Below are 20,303 nucleotides of genomic sequence, written 5' to 3'. Positions count from 1 at the left end.
CCAAAATGACGAAAGGTAGCCAATCCACTGATAAAATCAAAAAAATTATAATTTAACTTCATTAAAAATTTTTTAGATTTTTTCAGTGGATTGGCTACCTTTCCTCATTTTGGTTTTGACTTTTTGGTGGTTTTGCTCTTTGCTCTTTTGGGACTTATTCAAAATTTGGAAAATGCTTTGTCCATAAAACCATAAGAATATCACAAAAGAAAGAATTTTCAAAGGATCTCATAAACATGGAATGAGCTCCCTCTATACATTAAACAAGGTAGCTCCCAGAATTGTTTTCAATTCTGCCAGGAGGAGGAGATGGAGATCTATTAATTCACCCTTTCTAGCTCGTCAAACAGTCATGGACTGAGGGCTCAAGTAATGGGAACATCAGTGGCGAGCCTCCTAATAGTACACTAGACTAATAATGTTGTGGATACATATGATACTATTAACTTTGGAACATAGGTTGTTTATTAGGCTAATGACAGAAGGGAGAATTTTTAGGTTTAGACATTCTTCTTAAATGTGGCTTACAAGGTTTGATACTCAAGGGTTATTTAGAGTATATGTAAGCTTGAGTATGACTGATCAAGCATTTACAGGCTACATCTATCTAACACAGACATATGTTGTTTAAATCTCAACTCATTCTGTGATAGCTGCCCTTTCTTTTATAATAGGTTTAACAGATACATATTCATTCAATCCAGGAGGGGAGGTGGCTCTTAACCTAAGTTGCCATATAAGTTATTTTTTTATTAATGTCAACTTCCAATCTCCCCCTCTTGGGTTCTTTTTCACTAAATCCAAGATGCCAAACTTGAAACCCCCATATTTAACAGACTCACAGGAATGTTTATATAAGGCACTGGTTTATGTCCTAAAGGTGCTTGTAAATTCTGTTTCTGAGCGCCCTCTCAGTTTTGCCTATATAGAAACAGGAACAGCCACCACACTTTGCTAAGTATACCAGTTTAGACGTTGCACAATTCCCTTTTTTAAAAGAAAATTTGCTTCCCAACCCATTTTCTAATATTAGACTTTCTATACTAATTATATGGGAACAATAATTGCACGCTCCACAAGGTCTTGTCCCCTTCTCCTTTCTACACTATATTGTCTTTCACCCTCTAAAAGTTCCTTGAAATTCTTTCCAGTCCTGTACGTAAAGTTTGGCTTATACCCAACTATTTCATTTAATTCCTTACTAATTTTAAAAATGCTCCAATTAGCTTGTAATATATCGCCCAATGATTTGGCAAAGTCATTGAATTCTGTGATAAATGCTTTGTCAAACCCATTTTCAGGATCATAAGTATCTTCTTTATCAAGCCCTACACCTAAAAGGGGGATATATTTAATAGCCACCCTTTAAGGACATCCTCCACTAACTGTCCATCAGTCTATCAGTATAATTATATATATCAAAATCTTTAAATTACCAAACTATGCCATTCCTAGTATATGCTATACAGTCCTCTTCCTTCTTGCCCCTGCTTGCAATTATGTGTATCCCTGGTTTTGGTGTACCTGTCCTGAATCCAGGGTGGTTCTCAACTTGCTGGTTAATCTCTCTGAACGCCTCAGGGGAAAAATCAGTACTGGGGGCAGAAAATTAGTTTAATTCATCCACACCTCTCCTCTTGTTTGTTAGATGGTTAGGTCACGTCTGGGGGACATAGGGGGTGTATGACAAATTCACATCCCTCCCTTCTCCTTGTTTAAAAATGCCCTGTGTTTTTGGACCAGGATATGCTCTTTCCTCAGCCAACTGTTGTATATCCCTTAACAGTTTCTTTTGTTTCCTAAAAAAATATCTTTTGACATTTGTTTCTCTCCATTATTCAAACTATGATGGTAAAACTGTTCATATTCTGGAAACAATAAATCTTTTAATATGTCATGGTTTAATCTATCCACCTCATCCTTCAACTGGTAAATCAAACTATTATTGTATTTCAAAATCATTTTCATTAACTCAAATCCACATTTGTCAAAAAAAAAAATCTTTAAAAGTATCATTATTGTATGCAATATCAAATGGACACAAAAAAATCTTAACCCCTATGGAACAATTTTTCAGTTTCAAACATTCCTTAATAAAACTTTGATCAATTTATAAACTTTTATATTTAAATAAAATCTTGTCAAGCTTAAAAATCTTAGCTTTCAAAGTTAAATACTCTTTGGTGGCAGCCACTGCTTCCACACATATGACATTCACATTAGTGTCAGTAGTGACCGAAGGGGTTTTAAAGACATTATGGATGCTTCTTTTTATTTTACTGATAGTTTGATTTACCAGTTGAAGGACGAATGTCAAAAAATATTTTTTAGGAAACAAAAGAAACTGTTAAGGGATAGACAGCAGTATCCTGGTCCAAAAGCACCGGGCATTTTTAAGCAAGGAGAAGGGAGGGATGTGAATTATCATACACCTCCTATGTCCCCCAGACATGAACCTAACCATCTAACGAACAAGAGGGGCGGTTTGGATGAATTGGACTCATTTTCTGCCCTCAATACTGATTTTTTTTCCCCTGAGGCGTTTAGAGAGGTTAGCCAGCAAGTTGAGAATCACCCTGGACTCGGGACAGGTACACCAAAACCAGGGATATACAGAATTTCAAGCAGGGGTGAGAAGGAAGAGGAATGTATAACATATAATAGGAATGGTATAGTTGGGCAATTTAAAGATTTTAACATCTCTAACTATACTGATAGACAGTTAGTGAAATAACACTTTACCCTGCTTTTTAAAAGGTTAAAATTTGTTCCCAGTTTTAAGATGCATGTGGCACAAACTCTCCTTGACCTTAAATTATATTTGAGGAAAGTTAATTTGAAATTGTGTTTTTAAAGAAAATGAGGCTAGCAGCAATATGAGATCTAGGGTTTGTGAGCTTTAGAGAAAAAGCACATTTGACAGAGGCACCGGTAACTAACGTCGGGCAGTGCGATACCAGGGTAATCCTATGGGCTAGGCTTGTAAAGGCTGCAGGGCCATTAGCCTAGTACACACCGATGAACATATAAACCTATTTAACTGACCCCAACACCCTACTTTACAGGTATTCGAAAGATGTGTGACTGAGAACATTTATAAACATTTTTCAAAAGATACTAGTGTTTTCTTTAACATTACCAAGAATGAAAGTGCAGTACTTAAACTTTTAAGAAAAGACAGTGGAGTCAGTCATGAAACCTGACATGGGAGGAGGCATGTTTTTTTATGACACGAGGCATACAACAGTGCTATGACAAACCTTTTGACTAGTAATGAAACTTATACTTGTTTCAAGGAATGATATTTACACTGCATATCAGAGAATCAAATCCTATTCAGAGGAGTATTTACTAGACAACAGGATTAGCGTAGCCACTCAATTTTCTGAAACAAGTTAATTCAATTATACCCAACTTATTTGGAATACGTAAAATCTACAAATCAGTTGAGAATCTACCATTTAGGCCTATAGTTTCAGCAAGGGGATCTAAAACTCACCAATTAGCTGTTTACATAGACCATAGTGTGAAGGAAATCGTTTTCAACACCTCCCACCTGATGCATGACTCGTGAGACTTTTGAGGGAGATAAAAATCTTTTATTTGGAAGAATGGTCTGATTTTCTTGACCATCGATATAAAATACCTATTTTCCGTCATTCCTAAAAGTGAGGGCCTAAAATATTTTCAAGAATCCCTTTCATTTCAGTCCATTTTGTCAGATGAACTGGTAACTTTAATAATTGAATTAATGGAACTAGTTCTTGAGAACAACTATATTCATTTTCAGGGTGAATATTATCAGCAAGTTACTGGAGTAGCGATGGAGGCAGCTTGCTCCCCCACTTACGCCAACCTGGATATGCTGGGATGGGAAAGACAATATGTCATTAACAGCACCTTTTCTGTATTTCTGCATTTATATGTGAGATTCTGGATGATATCTTTATTTTGTGGGATGGTGACCCTGAGGGAATACCCAGATTTATGGAGTACCTTAATGGTTGTTCATCATATTTTAGATTCACTCATGAGTGGAACAAGGACAAAATTAACTACCTAGTGAAGAGGCAAGCTATTCGGATGGTCAGGATGACATCCAACTGAAATGAGTTAAGAGCTAAATTTGACAAGCTCAAAGAAATATTCATCAACAGAGGTTACCCTAGTGAATTGGTTATGGAAATATTGGAGGATGTCCTTAAAGGGTGAGGTATTAAATATATCCCCCTCTTAGGTGTGGAGCTTGATAAAGAATATACTTATGATCCTGAAAATAGGTTTGACAAAGCATTTATCACAGAATTCAATGACTTTACCAAATAATTGGGCAATATATTACAAGCTAATTGGAGCATTTTTTAAATTAGTAAAGAATTAAATGAAATAGTTGGGGATAAGCCAAACTTTATGTACAGGACTGGAAAGAATTTCAAGGAACTTTTAGAGGGTGAAAGACAATATAGTGTAGAAAGGAGAAGGGGAAGTGTGCAATTATTGTTCCCATATAATTAGTATACAAAGTCTAATATTAGAAAATGGGTTAGGAAGCAAAATGTATTTTAAAAAAGGGAAATGTGCAACGTCTAAACTGGTATACTTAGTAAAGTGTGGTGGCTGTTCCTGTTTCTATATAGGCAAAACTGAGAGGGCTTTCAAAAACAGAATTTACAAGCACCTTTAGGACATAAACCAGTGCCTTATATAAACATTCCTGTGAGTCTTAAATATGGGGGTTTCAAGTTTGGCATCTTCTTGGATTTAGTGAAAAAGAACCCAAGAGGGGGAGATTGGAAGTTGACATTAATAAAAAAAAAACTTATATGGCAACTTAAGTTAAGAGCCACCTCCCCTTCTGGACTTGAATGAATATGTATCTGTTAAACCTATTTTAAAAGAAAGGGCAGCTATCATAGGATGAGTTGAGATTTAAACAACATTTTGTATTTTTATGTAGTACTTTTAGATGAAACATTTATCACACCTTAGCATTGTGTAAATGTTTATGGTTTATAATATACACTATGAATTGTTTGAATTTTTAACATGCATTTTTTATTAACATTTTTTAAGTTAACAACACTGTGTTAGGTTCCTTAATTGTGTATGTAATGTAAAGGGTTAATTAAGGAGGTTAAGGAAGTGATGTGTAAGGTATTTCTTGTCTGATGAAGTCTCTGTGGTGAGATGAAAGCGCTCATGTCATTTTACCATTTTTTTTTTATTTTTAATAAATTACTGAAGCTGTTCGAGTGCGACTGGAGTCCTTTCAGGATATAATTTTTCCTGGTTGGATACGGATACTCGTTAAATTATTTTAGAATTTCTGTGATAATTTTTCCATGGCTTTGCATATGAGACTACTACAATTTATGAATATGTAGTTACTTGGGTCTGTAGATGGTCCACCCTTATGGAGAGGGAAGACAGTTGCAGTTTTTCATTTGTTGGTATGAAGCCTGTCTGGAGTCTATTGTTAAATACTGATTTGGTTTGGTTCCAAAAGGTCATGTTTCATGCTATTAAGGAGGCATCCTGGGATATTAGCAGGGTCCATTGTTACAGTGTTAACCATACATTTTATGTAAAATCCTGGCTATTTTTTATTATCTTGACTTTGGGATCTGCTGTCTCAGATTGATCCTTACTTGATTATAGTCCCAATTCTTCTCTATTTTTCATAGTGTTAGAGGATGTTAGATAAAAAATGAAAAGGCCAGGGATTATGGTTGTCATTCTGCTGGGGACTAGGCAGTACTACTACAGCTCTCCTCTATTGTCTAAAATGTTATTATGGAGTACCCGGCAGGCCAATAAGAAACTGAATAGAGGTAGAGAGATTTTAATTTGTCTGAGTAGCCTAATCCAGAGATTTTTCTAGCTATGAATCTTTTGGGCTAGTTGCACAAATGATTAGAAAAGGCATTCCAAGGGGGCATCCTGACAGATATTTTTTGCCACTACTGCCTGCTGACTATCAGACCCTCTCTCAGTCAACTGACACAATAATCCCTTATCACTGGGGTGGAAACTGATTGACAGGTGCCTTCGGTGAAGTAGCTATCAAGTGTGGTTCAGGTATCTGTTTATCCATAATAGCCATGCTCATTCACACATGAGGCTGGTGTACATTTGGGCATTTGTAATGTACAACACACCTTCATGTGACTTGACCAGCTGATCCTGCCTCACCCTATAGAAAAGCATCTTCTCAAAATCCCTGGTCACCAATGGGATTCTACCATAGACAGTATTCACATAAGCAAATGCCCTCCCCCCTTCTTGCAAACAAAAGCAAGCAAGCATAAGCCTCATCCTTCCTTTCCTTTCCCCATATCAGCTGCAACAGGCACACAACCAGTTGATCAAACCCCAGTTGCTTGAGGCATAGTCAGGGCTTTATCCCTATATGCCATGGAAACTAGTGAGACAAAAAAATTCTTGGACTAAGAAGGAATGCCAAAACTTGCTTTGCATGGCAGAGGATTTTTTCACCAGAGTTGAGGCATTAGTTCCTAGAGGGAGTTCACTGTGAATGTGAGTACCCGGTTCTCTATTAATAAGGTCTGTTTTAAAGAGGATCACCAGCGATATAAGAAGAAGAGAGTCACCTACCAAAGGTAGGTATACTATACTTCATTGCACTTAGCATGATTCTAATAGTAGCTCTCAAGATATATGTCTGATATGGGTCTTACTGGAGAATTTAGGTGTCATAGGGTGTGTTGCCAAGAGCAACCATCTCACTCTTGGATGTCCAATTTTACCTCTTAGAAATAAATGTTAGACAGTACAAGACCCATATCTACACCATGTTGGATGCAATACTAACATTTCTATTACTAGAGGAGATACTTCTGTGGAATATGTGAGTTTAATCTGTAAGCTAATAGCTATCATTCAGACAATTCACGGGTTAATACTGAGATGAGAAATTTTGCTTATGATGACTGCATGGGGAATTGTGTAAAAGTCTTTATCAAGGCTGAAGCAGGAAGTGCAGACAGTGTGGTCATCATCTAAAGCTTTTGTGACCTTGTCAAAAATATCGATCATGTTGAGTAAACCTGACCTACCATAAGCAAATACAAATTGCTTGTGGTTGGGTCCAAGAGTTTCCTTTTGTTTTAGCAAATTAATTCAATGGTAATGTGTTCCATTGTTTCATAGGTAATGCTAGTGAGACAGATATAGCCATGTTGTTTCTGAGACTTGTTTTAGAACCAACCTTTTGAAAGGGGACAACCGTGACTTTTCTCACAGCTTTTGGTATGTAGTCTGTTGAGTTTTAAAGGTTAAATATTTTTAGGATTGGCTGGACTATGTGATATTTGATACTTGCAGGTATCCCAGAATATTGTCAGTACCAATGTAGGTAGTATTTGTTAGTTTTGGGAAGAATAGAAGCCACTTGCTCAAGGGAGATAACAGGAGGTACAATCAGGGGTAAAACTGTGGAGGAGATGGGATTTCTGGATGGAATGAAGTTTAGCAGCAAAGATATTAGCTATAATTTCTGGTTCAGAGTGGGACACTACATTGATGATATGTTCAGAGCAGAAATGGGTGCTACTTTTGAGTTTCCAAATGCAACGTAATAAGGTTTTATGGTTGCTTGTAATACTGGAAGCAATTCTAAGTTCATAGCTGGCACTGCACTCTCTAATTGTACACATGAGAGTCTTGTTTATACTTTTGAGTTACTTTTGTAATGTAGGAGAGTTTTTTTATTTTTTTACAAGCAGCCTTGAACTTTTATCTTTTTCCCATACAGTTGCTATATATGTGTGTTCCACTAAACAGTCTATGTTTTGGATTTATTACTCTTTTTGTTGAGGTGAATGGAATCACTGTTATGTAAAAGAGTGTGTCCAGACCAGGGCAGCTTTATGATTGGCTCTCGTCCACACAATATGCCACCTATGCTTGTTTAAGATATCTGTTAGTGGTAATGACTTAGCTTTAGAATTATCAAAGTATGGGGGGTGTATAGGTGGGGATGCCTGCACCAATGGTTATAGTAGTAGCTCGGTGATCAGATTTTACTAGGAAGATAGATCAAAGTAGGATGGAATGGGGGATGAATTTTGTAAGAAATAAGTCAAGAATGTTAATGCCTCTAGTGTGGATAGTAACTATTTGCACTAGAGTATATACACTCAAGAAATATCTGCATATTTACTAGACATTAAAAAGTTAGCTAGTTTATAGATTATAAATTTATATAAAGATATCCATTTTTATTGCTTTGCCCACACAGTTCTCAGTGGTCCTGCAAGTGTGGCAGACACACTATCCTGGTAAGGAGGGAGTATTGCCACTGTTCTGAAACTGTCCTATTAATTATGCAAATATGGAGATGTAAGCCAAATGCTTGCATTTATTAAAAGGCCCTCCTTTATATGCAATGTACTGATATAAAAAGTGGTTACAGAACTGTCTGTCTGCACAGCTCATCTGGAAGCTACGGTAGAGAAGATGTATCCTTGTAGTTCGGAATTTGAAATGGAGGCCAAATTCTTCTTAGATTTTAATTCAGAGACTTGGGAATGATTATATTGATGACCAGGAAAATTAATAGTAGACAGTCAAATATTAGGGTCTGTGGGCTCCCGGAAAGCTGTGGATAAGAAAGAATTGTCTTGGTTTCTTTTATCCCGGTTACTGCCATTCCAGTAAATGAATCCAAATGCAAAGTAGGCTCATCTGCTGCTAGTGATTGCAAAATTTTTATCACTTGTGCAGAAGGAACATTTTTTGAGAGCAGCACTGGTAAAGCCAAGCCTGGATTAATATATTTAATAAAAAGGATAAGGTTTGGTAATAATAATTCCACAAGGTTAGTACTAAAGCCTAAACTTTGGTAAATTGTTGATGGCAGGATGTAGGAGGCCATGCACTCTCACTGCACCATTTTAGAATCTAGACCCTTGTTTCCTAGCTGGAGAATCATATCTTTTTTCAAACCACAGTAGAATAAGCCATCCTCAGAGGAGTTTTGAACACAGACTATACTGCCCACTGCCAAAAAATGACACAATGCCACTTGGACTTCCAGCTCCCAGTATTTAAAACACAGGTCCACCTGTATGTAGAAGCATACTGTAGGCGTTCCAGTTTCTCACCTGGCACTGGCCGCAGTACATAATTCCACATACATACGGAGCTTCCACCTTACTGAAAGGACCATTAATTTAAGGGGGCTTTGCCAGTGATTTGACATTTTACATTGACGTAATTCACAAATATACTATCCCAAATTATTGCAACATGGTGAGACAGGTTCTCCTTTTAGAATCAGGTGCAGAAGCCTATTATTCTCCATTAGCATATGCTGACTTGGAAATGGAAAATTCCACTATTTTGAATTTGGCCATGCAATAACATAGCAAGTTGAGCATGTTACTGAATGTCCTAATCTTTTAAATCCGTCCCTAGCTGTAGCCTTGTTGCCTGGGAAGGGTTTGTAAGTTGCATCTTTCTCAGATACATTTGCATTTAAAGGAAGATTGTTGCACAGGTAATATTTCCACCCAGGCAAGGACATTAAATGGTAAGACTCTATTTGTTTCTGGCAAAAATTTGTCATTTTTATGTGTTGGAGAAATGATGTATCTGAATTCACCACTAGATTTATGAGTACTGTATTCACTTAGGTTATCATCACTTTTCTATTTTCTCTTTAAATGGCTGCAAGATGTTTGGTTAATTGACTCAGGTACTCAGAGTCTTTTTGTACCTTGGCTGTTTACTCATATGTTGGAACATTTTAGTGCATCTAGTTGTGTAGACTGAATATTGATTTAATTTCAGTTAGAACAGCACTGATACTTTTGCTGTGTTGCCATGTCTTACTCTGTATTATACTGTAGGACACCATGTTTGAACAGAAAGTGCATCTGAAATGTGGACTTTATTAAAAGCATTATTGTACATATTAAAAAAGAAAGCAAGGATCTCTGAGATTAGTAGGAGACATGTCAACTATATGAGTGTTAATGTATACTATAAGATTGATTAAATTTAGAAATAAGTTATGGAAAAACTCAGGATTGAAAGAAACAAGGTCACTAAGCTAGATTTAATTATGTAGATAAAAGGAATAAAGCTAACTGCAAAAACATCAGGTCCTGTACAAGGAAAATCTTATTATAAATGTTAAGAAAAATAAGAAAACCTTTTTCAAATATCTCAGTGGACAATAGGATGCTAAGTCATAACTGATCTTACTTGAGTATGGTGGTATGACTTAAAGGAAAAGATATGACACTGCTGCTGTTTTTATTAACATCTTTGTTGATAAATATGACCACAGTTCATCCAAGCTTCAAGTAGATAATGATGTCCTAAAAGGCAGGGATATTATCATTTTCAAAGTGAGTATTCTTGATATTTTACAGAAAATCAATTCTGCAAAAGAAGCTGACAATGATGGCATAATCAACAGAGAGCTATAAACTCTAACAGATGAAGTTGTGGCAGTAAAAGTGATTCTGATGCCAACATTACTTTACCTGTTTGGCAATCAGACATTATTCCTTTTAAAAATTGCCAAAATTATAGTCAAGTTTATAGGATAAAGGCTCACATGAGAAACCTAAGCATTACTGAACAATCTGTGTTTTGTTAGCTATGGGCAAATAGATGAACTTATTAGTACTGAGTTACATACAAGATGTACTTGAAATTCTGGGGAAGCACAACATGTCAATACATATATACTGATGACAGGTCAGTAGTTACCTATTATCAGTAATTTTAAAGCGCCATTATCACCATAGAAAACAGCATGTGACACCCGAAACCTGACCCAGCAATCAAGGAGCCTCAATCCTCACCACTAACACCAGTGAGGGGCATCTCATATAGGAGGAAACTATAACAAATACACACAGTAAAGTGCAATTTCCCTTAAGAGCACACAGAGATCACAGTCAGTCCAGGGCTGGTCGCTCCCTCTCTTTCCAGGTCCCCAGTAAGACTCCCCACTGGCACAGCTATAGGCTCCAGATTTAAGCCAGCTGGGCAAGCTAAAATCTCCTCCACCCTCTCTGTCAAACAGTGCTTTGTGTCCCTCCCAAGTAGCTGACACACACACACTGAGAAAAGAGTATATACAACCACACAGACACTTCTGGGGAAGGCTGGCAAAGGTTCTCCAGCTGTGACCCTTTTACCCAGACTATATGGTAGAAATCACTGCCACCACCCAGCTAATATTTATCAGCTACTCAAAGGCCCTTAAAAGGGTGTCCAATAATTACTGTGCAATATTATTATCCAGTTGGTAGTATAACTAAACAGTCAAGGCTTTTTAGAGTGACTTGTTACAGGATCCCTATACACATGCAATGTACTCTTAGAGCTTAACTTATCTCTACACAACAGCCACAGTTGAAAGGTTTTAAAACATTTAATAAAAAATAATAAAAACACAAGACAAAACTTTCTACTACACAGTGCTAGTCAAGAGTTCAGAGATCACAGAGAAATACTTAAAATAATTCAGTAGTACAGTTCTGACATCATAGAAAAACACAATCTAATCTTTCTAGTTTCTAGCTATTTCTAAGAAAAAACACACTTCTAAAATAACTTGCATAAAAAACACAGGCAGAGTGCTGATGAGTTGGATGGTCGAGACAAAAATGCTTAATAATCTCTGATTCTCTCAGTTTTTAAAATCACATTCCTGGTTCCCATTACATCGTTCTTCACACTTCCCTGGGTTTCCAGGCTAACAAACTGCATTTCCATTCTTATCATCTCCTTATGTTATCTTGCAGATGGTCAGGAAGCAGAGCAATAAAAATACATTTGCATGTTTAAATCTAGCAATTTAACTCTTGGTTAAAACAATAGAAAGAATGTGTTCACCTATACCAGCTGGAGCTAACTTTAAAAATAAAAGACAGTCATAAAATGCTTGACTTAGCTTCCTTACAGCAGATTGTACTGTTACATTTTTTTCCAGTTCCACATGTAACTATTTTTACTAAGACAACAAGCCTGTGGTTTACATTAATATTTACATATGACAGAATTATCTATAAAATTATGTCTGGCTAGGTTGGTAGCCTTCACACCCCCCCCCAGAGAACTCAAGCTAGTTTTTCAAGTGACCCTTGAGAAACACTGCTTAAGAGGGTTAGGTCTATCCGAGTATACCTTACCCCATTCCCTCTCTTTAGAGCCTATCTGCACTGGCATTGCTAATCCCACTGCGGTGCTGCAGTGACATATAATATGCTTGTTACCCCAGGCTCCATCTTAGCAACTTGGCATTTTGCTGGCTGGCTCTATTTAACCATGTTAGGAGGCTGTGATCTATCATAACAGTGAATTTCCTTCCATAAAGATAAGGCTGAAGTTTCTGCAGTGCTCACACTATGGCTAAACATTCCTCTTCTACAGCTGCATAGCATTCCTCCCTGGGATGGAGCCTACGACTGAGATAATCCACCGGGTGCTCTTCTCCCTCTGAAGAAATCTGGCTAAATAAAGCCCCCCAGCTCATAGTTTGAAGCATCCACCTGCACAACAAATTCTTTACTATAGTCTGGACTGGCTAACACAGGGGGTCTTCCCAAAGCTTCTTAAATCTTCTGGAATGCCTGCTCACATGCTGGGGTCCACACTACCTTATCTGGCCTGTTCTTCCTTGTCAGGTCTGTGAGAGGAGCAGGTATGGTACTATAACTGGGAATGAACTTTCTGTAGTACCCTGAGGTCCCTAGAAAATGCCCTCACCTGCTTTTAGTAACAGGTGCAGACCATGCCTGAATGGCTTCCACTTTGGCAGGTTCTGGCGTTATCTTACCACTTCCCACTCTATGTCTTAGGTAGGAGACCTCTGCCATACCCATCTGACATTTTTTCGGCTTAACGGTCAACCCTGCCCTCTGTAGTCTGCCTAGCACCTCCCTGATATGCTGAAGGTGCTCTGGCCAGGAATGGCTGTAGATGGCAATATCATCTAGGTAAGCAAGGGCAAACCCTCCTGCTAGGATATGATCTAACAGCCTCTGGAATACTGCTGGGGCATTCTTCTTCCTAAAGAGCATCTTTGTGAACTCATGCAAGCCAAAAGGAGTCACAAAGGCTGACTTCTCTCTAGCACTGTTAGTCAAAGGCACCTGCCAGTAACCCTTGGTAAGATCAATGGTTGAAACTTAGCCCCACCCAACTGCTCCAGGGCCTCATATGTCCTAGGCATGGGGTAAGCATCTGACTCGGTGTGACTATTTCATTTCCTGTAGTCCACACAGAACCTGGTGCTGCCATCCTTCTTTCGCACCAGCACCACTAGAGAGGCCCAGGGACTGTTGGACTCTTGAATCACCCCTAGTTCCAACATCTCCTGTACCTCTTCCCTCAGAGTCTGTTTGAGTCTCTCAGGCACTCTATAAGGTAGGCCTTTGGGGTCATGTATCCACCTGGTGCTACCCCAGGTGGGTGCACCCTAGTTTCACAGTGAATATGTCCCCAAATTCCTGCAACACTGCTTGAGTTTCTCAAACCTGGGTAGGAGATAGCTGCTGGGACATTGTCACCCCTTCCACTGAGGTGTCAACCCAAGCCTCACTGAGGAGATCAGTCCCCAGATCTCCCTCAGACTCCTCCTGCAATCCACTGCAAATGCTCAGCACAAAGGCCTCCCTATCATGGTAAGATTTCATCATGTTAACATGGTACAATTTGTGCCCCTGCCGTCTGCCTATAAGTTCCACCATGTAGTTAACATCACTGACCTTTCTTACCACCTTACAGGGTCCCTCCCAAGCTGCTTGCAGTTTGTTGTGTCTGACAGGAATGAGGATCATTGACTGCTGCCCCACAGCATACTCTCTAGCTCAAGCATTCCTATCATGCCACACATTTTTCGGTTGTTGGGCTTCTCCCAGGTTCTCCTGGGCCAAGCCCATGAGTTCCATGAGCCTTGTCCTGAGGTTTAGGACGTATGCTCCAACAGACTCCTTGTGATACTCCCACCCACCTTCCCACTCATCTCAAATTAAATCTAAAGGTCCCCTCACGTTATGCCTATACAGCAACTCAAAGGGTGAAAAACCTGTGGATTCCTGGGGAACCTCTCTGTAAGCAAACAACAGATGGGACAAATATTTGTCTCACTCCCTCTTAAACTGATCTGCAAATGCCTGTACCATGGACTTGATTGTAGAGTTTAACCTCTCAACAAGATCATTAGTCTGGGGATGGTAGCTGTTGTTTTCATGTGCTTCAGCCCACACTACTTCCAAAGACAAGCCAGCAGGTTTGACATGAAATTGGCACCTCTGCTAGTCAGTATTTTTTTTGGGAAACCTACCCTGCTGAAAATCTCTAACAAGGCATTTGCCACCTTCACTGCTTCAATGGAGGACAAAGCCACTGCATCAGGGTATCGTGTGGCATAGTCTACTACCACTAGGATATATTTTTTCCCTGTGGAACTTGGGGTACTCAGAGGACCCACTATATCCATAGCTACCCTCTGAAATGGCTCCTCAATCACAGGCAAAGGCATCAAAGGAACTCTCACCTTGTTTCCTGCCTTGCCTACCTTTTGGCACTGCTCACAGGTCCTGCAGTACCCTGATACATCTCTGGAAATTTTAGGCCAATAGAAGTTCTGCATAATATGCCTCTTTGTATGTTTTATGCCCATATAACCTAGCGCCAGATGGTAGGCTCTAGGCACTACCAACTGCTGTACTCTCTCACCGTCTAGCCCTCCCTCAGGGGTCCACTCATGGTATAGTAACCCTTTGTCCCAGTATACAGATTTCCCCTTTCCTTGAGAATCAGGTGCCTCCCTAGTTACTTGCCTCAGGCACTGCAATGTAGGGTCTGAGAGCTGAGCCTGTCTCAACTCTCTACTTGCAACCCTTCCCAGCTCCCCTTCCACAGGAAGTCTGGCATCCTCTCACAGTGGTGCCTCACTGTCAGCCTGGGTACTACTACTCACCTCTACCTTTGCAGTCACTCTGTCCAAGGGAATATCAACACCCACAAGTAGCTGTGGCTCATATTCGGTCTGCTACAAAATAGCTCCCTCCCTGTAGTAACCGCCTCAGCAGTCCTGGCTGCAAGTATGCAGTCTGTCTGGGTCTCCCCCAGGCTACCAGATGCACATGATTATTTCCTAGCCTGACTGCGGGTAACTGCATAAACACATGGTACTGCCTCATCCAAATCCTTCCCTATCAGGACATCTGCTGGATGGTAGTTCGGTACCCCTTTTGTATCAAGATAACCTGCTATTGGCATTTTGTCTTTCCCACTTACTGGCTCCCTCACCTTGTGTTCCCCACCTTGCCTCTGTGGGCATGTGTATGCCACATGGCCCCACTGGTTGCATTCAAAACATTTAACCCTAGCTCCTGGATGTATAACTGGACTAGTGGCTGCCCCTGCTACTGGAAGATTCTGTTGGGGCAGTCTGTGCTGCCCACCATGGGTTCCTTTAGACCCATGAGCAGTACTGGGGTTCCCTTTCCTGTGCAGGGCTGCCCTGCTTGCTAGTTATAGGTCTCCCTTTTTCCCCAACTCCTCTGAAGTAGCACATTGTCTATCAGCTAACCAGATCCTCATGTCCTCAGGCAAAGTGCTAAGGGCTTGTTCCCTCACCAAAAGGTCTGCCAGCCCTTCAAAAGTGGTGACCAAACATCCACTCACCCACCTATGGAAATAAGTGCTCAGTTCAGCAACATATTCACACACACTTTTATCAGCCTTGCGTCTATGCTCACTAAACTTTTTCCTATACATTTCAGGTGTTAGCTCAAACAATTCTAACAAATGATTTTTAACAACAGTATAATCAAAACATGCAACGTCAGACATTTTTGACAAAACAGTTACAGCATTACCATGGAGTAAGGGGGTCAGGAACCGTACCCAGAGCCTTTGGTCAACTCCATACTGTTTGCATACCCTCTTATACATGAGTGAATCTATCAAAAGTATCCCCCTCTTTAAACTGCAGAAGAAATCTATTGACCCGTTTTGTTTCTGGGGTCCAGCTACTCCTTTTCCCATTACTTCCATGACTCTGGTGAAGAGTCAGCATCTTCTTCTCATGCTGCCTCTGCCTCTCCTTTTCCTCAGCATCCAGGCGTAGCAGTTTCTCATTCTCAGTCTCTAGACACCTCAGTCTCTCAGTTGCTTCTATTTCCACATGCCTGGCCTCCAACTCAAGTTTCTTTAGCTCTAGATGGAGTTTTAAGTCCTCTGCAGAAAGGTTGAGCTGTCCATTCTCCGAGTGTATTATATCTCCATTGCCAGTCTGATTGTCCTCCTGGTTGCTGTTTTCTGATGCAGCTGTAACCAAGGCTGCAATCAGGTCTGCCTTAGTCAGGTTTCCATGCACCAGTTCCCTAGCCTGGCACATCTCCACCAGCTGGCTCCTTGTCATCTTTCCATACTCCTCTGCTGACATGCTGCCTGCTCACCCTGACTAACTAAGCTAACAAAAGAAATAAAACAATTGTGATCTGAACTCTGAGTATTCACTGTGTGGCTGATTTAGAGTACAAAACACCTTCAAAGCTCACTGTACACAAGTTACAGGAATTCACTCTACCCACACCACTACAAGCCAATTAGTATTTGCCAAACAATTAATATGTGATGTGGATATCCCACCACTGCGAAACAAATATGGGACACCTGTGCCCCGGCCCAGCAATGAAGGAGCCTCAATCCTCACCACTAACACCAGTGAGGGGCGTCTCTATAGGAGGAAAGGATAACAAATACACAGAGTAAAGTGCAATTTCCCTTAAGAGCACACAGAGATCACAGTCAGTCCGGGGCTGTTTGCTCCCTTGCTTTCCAGGTCCCCAGTAAGACTCCCCACTCGCACATCTATAGGCTCCAGATCTCAGCCAGCTGGGCAAGCTAAAATCTTCAACACACTCTCTGTCAAACAGTGCTTCGTGTCCCTGCCCAAGTAACTGACACACACACACTTTGAGATAGGAGTTTATAGAACCACACAGATACTTCTGGGGAAGGCTGGCACAGGTTCTCTAGCTGTGCCCCTTTTACCCAGACTATACGGTAGAAATCACTGCCACAACTCAGCTAATATTTATCAGTTACTCAAAGGCCCTTAAAAGGGTGTCCAATTACAGTGCAATATTATCCAATTGGTAGTATAACTAAACATTCAAGGCTTTTTAGAGTGACTTGTTAAAGGATCCCTATACACATGCAATGTACTCAGAGCTTAACTTATCTCTACACAAAACAGCCACAGTTGAAAGGTTTTAAAATATTTAATAATAAATAATAAAAACACAAGACAATACTATCTACTACACAGTGCTAGTCAAGAGTTCCGAGATCACAGAGAAAGCCTTAAAATAATTCAGTAGTACAGTTCTGGCATCACAGAAAAACACTTAGTCTAATCTTTCTAGTTTCTAGCTATTTCTAAGAGAAAACACACTTCAAAAATAACTTACATAAAGAACACAGGCAGAGTGCTGATGAGTCGGATGGCCAGGACAAAAATGCTTAATAATCTCTGATTCTTTTTTTAAAATCACATTCCTGGTTCCCATTACATCATTCTTCACACTTCCTTGGATTCCCAGGTTAACAGAAACTGCATTTACATTCTTAACATCTCCTTGTGTTACCTTGCAGCTGGTCAGGAAGCAGAGCAATAAAAATACATTTGCATGTTTAAATCTAGCAGTTTAACTCTTGGTTAAAACAATAGAAAGAATGTCTTCACCTAGACTGGCCGGAGCCAACTTTAAAGATCAAAGACAGTCATAAAATGCTTGACTTAGCTTCCTTTTAGCAGATTGTACTGTTGTCACATTTTTTTTTCATTTCCACATGCAACTCTATTTTTACCATTTAAGACAACAAGCCTGTGGTTTACATTAATATTTACAGATGACAGAATTAAAATGGGAGGGTGGCATAATGGTTAAGGTGTTTGCTTTACAAACACAAAGTGCAGGGTTTGAGTCTCACAAGGGATAATTGGCTAGGCTGAAAATGGCTCACAAGGGTAGTTAGCCTAGTACTAATAAATGAATCTATGAACAATGAATCTATAAAATTCTATCTGGCTAGGCTGGCAGCCTTCACATAACTTACAACATACAAGTTAATGCTGTATATGTACATGTTTTCTGGTTAGATAAAGTGGACCATAGCCTTTTGATAACCTAATTATTAATAAAAGTCATTTCAAGCAGAAACTACTGTCAATACTGCAAAGTTGGAGAATTTGGAGCATTATCTAAGAGTCAAACAGTGGCTATTGTTTAGGTTCTAGAGGAAGGGTCCCAAAAAACTGCATTTAAGGTGACTGCCTATTTATTATCTTCATTAAATTTGGGCATGGCCTCTCATTTCTCTTTAAAATCTCTGATGACTAGATTAGAAATTATCCAAAGGAAGTTCATCTAACTGTAGAGGACACAGATGATCCAAATAGCTGCAAACCTGACCTAACATTTCAAAAGTTGTAGTTTGTAAATCATTTGAAAAAGTTTCCAAAAGAGTACTATAGAAAGCTGTGATAGAACTTCTTGATATTAACCAACACGGAAGATCAAAGGCCACAACTCTGACAAGATTTTGTACAAGAGTAGTAGAGCCTTTGTATTTAAATCTGATTAGGGATATAGTGTTTTTAAATATAGCTCAGGTATTCGACTATATTCAACATTAATCTGTACACAGTACAATCGACCAGTGGACAGATAAGATCTTCCACCTTCACTCAGTCATTCCATTTATTCCAGGAAGAGAGGAGACAAATTCTGAGTATAAGCAAGAGTCCTACAATCCATTCCTTCATGTAAAGGAATCCCAATAGGGAATTAATTTCCTGGCAAGAATTGCAAGGCAGGGAATAGTATTATACATGGTATATTAAATTTGGTAGTTATTATCTTACAGTCCTCCTGGTAATGGGAACATTGATAAATTTAAAAGTCTTAAGAATGAAATGCTAAAGGCAACAATAAATAAACTTTTGGTTGAGCATACACTATGGGCAAGAAATAATAGTTTGCATATAGAAGCTGACAAATGTCATTCTAATATTAAAGAAACTTTTTTTAGGTGAGGGTGGCAAAGTTACAGAATACGCTAACACAAAAAAATGTTGTAACTCAGTAGAAGAACATGTATTGTTTATGAGCTACACCAGTGGTACTCTGGGAATGTGTTCTTACATAGCCTTGACAGAGGCCCTGATCTCAAATTCTCATTGCAATATTGCAAGAATAAATAACATTGCAAATGACTTTAAAAATCTGTTGGAACTACTTAAACTAGTTTAAAACCAACTAATTGAACAGCTTCATATAGAGCATTATCAGTGTTTTAAATATTTTTTTAAATAGGGTTCAAAGGGACAATGCCATTTCAGCTGGGTACAAAGCTTGCCCATATTGCAGAATTTAAAATGAAACCTCAGTCCTTCCTCTTACTAACACCTAACTGGAAAACAGAGAATTTAAAACTATATGGGGTTTCATCCTAATGTGTGTTTATAAAGTATATTGTTCACATCTCTACAGGAAGGAGGACAGAACATTTGACGGTCTGCCCTACCACAGAGTTAATTTGTACGGACTGAATGTCTTACTTGATTTAAATACTTGACAAAGCATTTCCATACATAAAAAGCTTATATGACTGAATTTTTAAATAAAGTTGTAGTTTCTGTTGATTCTAAACCATCCATCCTTTACTTTGTTTGTTATCAGTTCTGTTTGTTTCAGACTGTTGGTGCTTACAGATTTTGCCATAATTTAAGGACATACCTTGACCAGTGCTGGAGAGCTCACTGGGTTGCGTGATAAGACTTTGGTCCATGGAAGACATATCACTGATGTTTGTCAACAACACATGATTCTCCTGCGCATTTTCTCCTGAAATAAAGGATCACAAATGAAGCAAGCATAAAACAATGAATGATACCAACACAAGCAAGAACTCAAAAACAAAATAAAACTAAGGAAATGTATATAAAGGTTCAGAGGAATTTCACTTTTGCATTAGTAATCATAGAGCATGGCAGTCACTGAGTGATTCAACAATTGCATATGATTTCTCATATATAACACATTCAAGATTAGCAAAACATAATATTTTGCAAATTAAATTTAAATACACAAAAGGGCACATGCTCTTAGGCACAGAGGAGTAAACTACTTTACTTGTGTTTTGGATTTTAACTTTTTTGTTTGGTTTTAATAAAGAACTTTTATACGACAGCAGTATCCTTCTGGAAGGTTTTTTCTTATTTGAACTATTTTGATGTG

General features: G+C 39.0%; 1 protein-coding gene across 1 annotated transcript in view; it reads right to left on the bottom strand.

The window, feature by feature from the left end:
- The window catches only part of LOC122790443 (platelet endothelial cell adhesion molecule-like), a 611,804-nt gene that overhangs the window by 133,280 nt on the left and 458,221 nt on the right, over window positions 1-20,303 (bottom strand). The window contains exon 9 of the mRNA XM_044057977.1: window positions 19,803-19,910. Within this exon, the coding sequence (XP_043913912.1) occupies window positions 19,803-19,910 (108 nt within the window). The remainder of the gene's footprint in view (window positions 1-19,802; window positions 19,911-20,303) is intronic.

This window comes from Protopterus annectens, chromosome 16.part0, assembly GCF_019279795.1.
Source record: "Protopterus annectens isolate FY-2018-M chromosome 16.part0, PAN1.0, whole genome shotgun sequence".
Classification (NCBI taxonomy): domain Eukaryota; kingdom Metazoa; phylum Chordata; order Ceratodontiformes; family Protopteridae; genus Protopterus; species Protopterus annectens.
This window is presented reverse-complemented; position numbering and strand designations above follow the sequence as displayed.